Genomic DNA, 5,728 nt, shown 5'->3' on the forward strand with positions numbered 1-5,728 from the left:
CGGCGAGTTCTGGCTGCTCCGAGCCTGGCCCTCGGACGCCGCGACCGCTCCCGGGGCTAAAGCAACCGAGTTCCTGCCTCGCCAGAATTTAGGTTTAAACTAGCAACATCACGGGGAAAGTCGGTGCTGTTGGCGTGCAAAGCCCGATTTTACCGGTGTAACTAACAGTAATTAGCATTTCTTAAGGAGGGGGGTTACGACACTAAAGTATAAAACCTGTACGATATCTAACGTGCCTGTTTAAACTTTAAACTGCTTAGAAAGCATTTCCTGTCAGCTCAGCCCAGAGCATGACATGGAGCTGAACCCACCCACCTGCAGAACTGCTGGAGGCTCAGCAGTGGTACTGCCCGACGATGCTGGGCTAGGCAGAGGTTCTGGCTGACCTAGTATTATAGCCTGTCTTTCAGGAAACTTATTACACCAAAAACCATGATAGAATTAACAACGTACGTCTGCCCAGTTTGACAGAATTAAGTACAAGACTCAGTTCCAAACTTCCCATTACTTGTTTTGCCTCAACTGACCTAAAAAATTCTTAGTTCTGTAGGCTGCTACCAGGAATGGCAGCAGAACTGTTACCTTTAACTGTAGGAATGCTTTCATATTGTACCTTATATATATTCAAAACCAAGGCTACTCTAATCTTTATATGTTTTATGAATCCAGAAGTTGGGCTGAAAGTAAATGCTGGAATTATTAGAATTGTGCCAGTTACACAAATCTAAAGAATACCACTCTGCACATTTCATCTTTTTGTAACTGATTTGCCCTGGGAACAGAGACCCAGCATCTCTTGAACAGTCAGGATAAGCTTACCAAAAAAACCCCTGACTTTTACCATTCTATTCTACTGCCAGCTCACACAGAAAGTATAGGATTCCTGTAGGGGAGGGATACTGAAGCCGTTTTCTTATTTTATCATTGTCTTTTGTTGTTCACTTGACAATAGCTTTGTATTTATGGTCAAATTATTTTATTTTTGTATAAGCACTCTTTTACTAAATGAAGCATGGAAGTTTGGCGTTGCCCTTCAGAGTCAAATCTCTGCAACTCCTACTTAGGCAGACCTGTTTTAATTTCACTTGCTTGGCAATTTATTTAAAAAGTGAAACAAAACAAATGCACTTAAGTAGACCCAGCCTTATAAAAATCACTCAAGTTTCCAGCTAAGGTTAGGGAAGCTTTATACAGATGTAACAATCACCCCCATCATACTATCTGGAAAATCAGGATCTTGGCGAGAATAGCAAGAATATAATAAAAACGATCACAAGGTAAAGCGAAAGGCACCAAAGAGGGTTTCAAGAACACGAAGGGCAGACAGCGTATACGGTAAGGAACTTGGATGAAACCATAGAGGTAAGTGCTATCTGTGGGCTGTGGTTAGATTCCTAGTGAAGGATTTTGAGTTCTGGAGCATGTTTTTTTCCCCGCAAGTCTAACAAAATTTGACTCAATCGGAGCACAAGGCCCGTTCCCTTCCCCATCCCGGGCTTTGTTTTAGGGGCCAGAAGCAGGATGGCAGCGCATGCTGGCAAACTGGGGAAATATCTTTCTCCTGATTAACTGACTGAACTGAAAATATTACCAGCAGAATAAACTACGCGACTTTCAGAATTCACTAAGATTTTTTTGCTTTCTGATGCTTGCCATAGCTCTTCTTGCAAGCTGTTTTTTTCTAATGATCCAGTGAAGATCGTAAAGGCAAAAGGCCAGTATATGTATGATGAGAATGGAAGACGGTACCTTGACTGCATAAACAATGTTGCTCATGGTAAGTTAAAAGTCATGTTATTCGATACCATGTTTTTCTAAGCAGAACAAGGAACAATCAGTATTTTTTACCACTGTTGCATTGTGTTGGGGGAGGGGTCGTTTAATTGGAAAGGTGGAAAAAACCTCTCAAACCTATGGTTTGGGAAATTACGGTTCATATTTGAATTTCTGTGTGCGTCAGTATGCTTTCCAGACTTGCTTCCTGATCTGTCTTCCTAGAAACATACTAATCTAAAATTTACAGATTTTTTTTTTCCCATGAAAGCTCAAGTAAAGCACCTAACTGTAAGACTATCAAATGGCTTGAGTTTGTTGTATTGTAGAAGTTACTGATAAGGGTTCTGTCCCAGGACCACTGCTCAGTGTGGTGCCTTATTTGTATATTATGAAGTAGCTGTTTCTTTCTTACAGTGTTTGAAAGCACTCTGAACAGTCAGTGCTGTCACTAGCACGTAGCAGGGCTAATAATTCTTTGATGGTAAAGCTTAACCTGCACATACCCAAACCCCTACCTAAATTATTCAAATGTCTAAAACCAAATACTAAATTAGACACTATTTGTTTTAGCATATCAATTTCCAGCATTCAGCTACAAACTATAAAATACAGTACCAGGCAATTTCAAACTTTCTGAGCAAAAAAAGAAAGTTTTAAGTGAAAGCTTTCAAGGTGTACCAACATTGTCTTCTGCTGACAATATCATTAGTGCCCCACTGATGAAATAAGATCATCAGTGAAGATAGCTCTGTACTAATAGAGAAATCTAAGTGTTAAGTCAGTATGCGTTTGTTGATGAACACCACGTGTAATATGGAAGAACTCTCTAACTATTGTCCACGCTCTCTTGCAGTTGGACATTGTCACCCTGATATAGTAAAAGCAGCCCATGAACAAAATCAATTGTTAAATACAAATTCTCGTTATCTTCATGACAACTTGGTCAATTATGCAGAGAGACTTTCAAAAACGCTGCCTGAGAAGTTATGCATCTTTTATTTTTTGAATTCAGGGTAAGTGAGGTATATTAGAACGGATACTCTGTTTTCACTCATTATATACAGACAAGTAAAATACTTCATTATCAACAGCTAACTGCATGGTCTGGTGTGGATGATTAGATACTGACAAAACACATGGTTTGGGATTTTTGTTTTTGAAGAAACTGTGGTCCTTTTTAGAACTTCAGTGACTCTGAAGTTCATGTTTAGAAAGCCCTCTCTTGGGAAAATAAACTAGCGCTTTATTTAAGAAGGGTTTTATTCTGTTTTTAAGGCCTTGGACTACAAAACATTAATGTAAATATTTACTGTATTAGTTTCTGGTCTGACTTGTCTTCTGAACTGGGAATTATTTCTATTATCAAAATTAAAAGTAACAACATGCATTTTCTGCTTGGGGCAGGGGTTGTGTTCCCAAGCAAACTATAGCTTTAAAACAAAAAAACTGCTTCCAAAGTAGTTTCTGTACTCCAGTTTTTTAGATGGATCCTGTCCTGGTGAGGATCTAATCTATCTAGGAGGATCACTCCTATCTAATGAGTGCTGATTACTAAGGGATCTGTGTGTAACATGCATTGAGTTCTGTCTGTTCTCTGCAGATGCAAACAGCATTGCAAGGGAGGTCAGAATTTCAAAACTCTGATGTCCACAATGAAACACTTACCAAATTTTTCAATTACAGATCTGAAGCTAACGATCTTGCCCTAAGATTGGCACGACAGTATACAAAACATGAAGATGTTATAGTTTTAGACCAGTAAGTATATTGGCAATTTTATCTACTGTGGGGTACAAGGCTCAGTTTTGGTCTGTGGTCTGAGCATTTCTGAAAACCTGTTGTAGTAAAAAGATTGTAACCAGGAAGTTGAGGGAAGTATTTTTTTTTCCCCTCTGTTCAGTATTTGTGAGACCAGCCCAGAAAACTGTGTCCAGGTTGGGCTCTCCAGTACCCAACAGACGTTAACATACTGGAAGGAGGCCAGCAGTGGCCTGCCACGATAGGTAGGGAGCCATAAGAGTTTAGGAAAATTGGATTTGTTCAGCTGTAAGAGACAGCTAGAGGGAGACCTTACTGTAACTACAACTGTCTAATGGGAAGGAGCAGAAAAGATGGAGCCAGGCCTGAAGATGTATGGTGACAGGAAAAAAGCCAACAGACGTAAGTTGAAACCTGAGGAATTCTGATGACACATAGGGAAAAACTCTTTTTACCATGAAGGCAGTCAAATATTAGAACCGGATGCCCAGAGAGACTGGAAACTCCATTGTTGGAGAATACTCAGACATAGGCCAGACACATCCCTTCCACTTGTTCTGCAATCTTGCAATACCGCTCATGACTTACACTGCTGTGATTCTAGTCACCGGCCCTGGCAAACCAGTGACAAGAAGTACTGTCCCTCTGCATCCCCTATATTCAGATGTGCCAAAAAATCCAAATACTACTAAGGTGATAGATAGAAATCTCAGAGCTTTTCTCAGCTCAAGTGTGACTGTATCCCCACCAAGTAACAGAGCCTAGCTACTCTTTAGCTACCAGTAATGCTAATCCTGAAGAACTCTTGATACTGAGGAAATGACTGTCTAGTTCTGCTAATTGTTTTTTAAGTGCCTACCATGGACATCTGACATCCTTGATTGACATAAGCCCATATAAATTCAGGAATCTAGAAGGACAAAAGGAATGGGTCCACGTGGTATGTACTTCAGCCTGTAACTATCAGCTACTTATAAATTTAATGAAGTCTTATTTAATAGATACTGAATATAGGATACTGTTCCTTTGTATAGGCTCCTGTTCCAGACACATACAGAGGACTTTATAGAGAAGACCATGAAGATTCAGTAACCGCCTATGCTAATGAAGTAAAAAATATTATTGAGCAAGCACATAAGAGAGGCAGAAAGGTAAAAAGTTATTTCCTTACCCATTTGTCTTAGAAATAAGCATGGTTGACTGTCAATGCCATTCGGGATTACTGAGCTAAGCAGTATGGACTTGTCAAAAAGCAAAGATCACACAAGCACGCAAGAACCATCTAATGACAAAGAGCTTGCTAACTGTTAATGCAATTTCCACAACTTTCTGTATTGGGTTCAAAACATTACATGCTACATGTGTTTCAGGTGGCTGCATTTTTTGTTGAATCTCTGCCAAGCGTGGGTGGTCAGATCATTCCACCAGCAGGCTATTTTCAGAAGGTTGCAGAGTAAGTGGTCATTCATTATCTTAACTTTTTACATTTAACATACTTGCTAAATATAGATGATAGAGAATTTCTCTGCCTGCTGTAGCATATAGCTTGATAGGCAGGAAATGGCCTATGCCTTCATGTTAGAATGTAAAGTTTCTATGGCAAAGACCTGCTTTTAAACACGATACAGAATATAGGCCTGGAAGTCTACAAAGTAATGCTTTCTGCATGTTCTTAAACAGTAAATACTATGTCCTGTTTCCTCTTAAGAGACAATAAAATCTGTTATGTTACAGGCACGTGCACAAGGCAGGAGGTGTATTTATTGCTGATGAAATTCAAGTTGGTTTTGGCAGAGTTGGCAAGCACTTTTGGGCATTCCAGCTTCAAGGAGAAGATTTTATACCTGATATTGTCACTATGGGGAAACCAATAGGAAATGGGCACCCTATTGCCTGTGTAGCAACAACAAAAGAAATTGCAGAAGCATTTGCAGCCACAGGAGTAGAGTATTTTAATACAGTAAGTAAAAAGTTGACCAAACTCTCCTTCTCTACGAGAGTCTAAGTATTAAAATTAGGTAATCATGCAGGGTTTTTATTAATTTTTATTACCCACACAGGTGCTGTTTAAATTATTTGTATCTTTCTAGTATATAACTTTCTATTTACTGGCTCCATCTGATATAAATGGCAGAATGCTCATTATATCACTGAGGCTACACTTTCAGTGACACGATGGCATCTTTCTTCTCTT

General features: G+C 39.4%; 2 protein-coding genes across 4 annotated transcripts in view; one reads left to right on the forward strand and one right to left on the reverse strand.

Annotated features, from left to right (window-relative positions):
- HNRNPAB (heterogeneous nuclear ribonucleoprotein A/B) overlaps positions 1–5,728 on the reverse strand; it is a 27,665-nt gene that overhangs the window by 12,761 nt on the left and 9,176 nt on the right. The gene's annotated exons all lie outside the window — the stretch shown is intronic.
- The window catches only part of PHYKPL (5-phosphohydroxy-L-lysine phospho-lyase), an 8,037-nt gene continuing 3,309 nt past the window's right edge, over positions 1,001–5,728 (forward strand). The window contains exons 1-7 of one of the 2 annotated variants that reach the window (XM_009322682.1): positions 1,001–1,777; positions 2,630–2,789; positions 3,460–3,534; positions 4,387–4,474; positions 4,569–4,685; positions 4,905–4,987; positions 5,269–5,494. In XM_009322682.1, the coding sequence (XP_009320957.1) occupies positions 1,723–1,777; positions 2,630–2,789; positions 3,460–3,534; positions 4,387–4,474; positions 4,569–4,685; positions 4,905–4,987; positions 5,269–5,494 (804 nt within the window). In that variant the 5' untranslated portion in view covers positions 1,001–1,722. Of the gene's footprint in view, positions 2,790–3,459; positions 3,535–4,386; positions 4,475–4,568; positions 4,686–4,904; positions 4,988–5,268; positions 5,495–5,728 lie in introns of both variants that reach the window. The other variant, XM_009322681.1, reaches the window with a different exon arrangement.

The sequence above is a fragment of the Pygoscelis adeliae genome, unplaced genomic scaffold (assembly GCF_000699105.1).
Source record: "Pygoscelis adeliae isolate BGI_AS28 unplaced genomic scaffold, ASM69910v1 Scaffold34, whole genome shotgun sequence".
In the NCBI taxonomy this organism is placed as follows: domain Eukaryota; kingdom Metazoa; phylum Chordata; class Aves; order Sphenisciformes; family Spheniscidae; genus Pygoscelis; species Pygoscelis adeliae.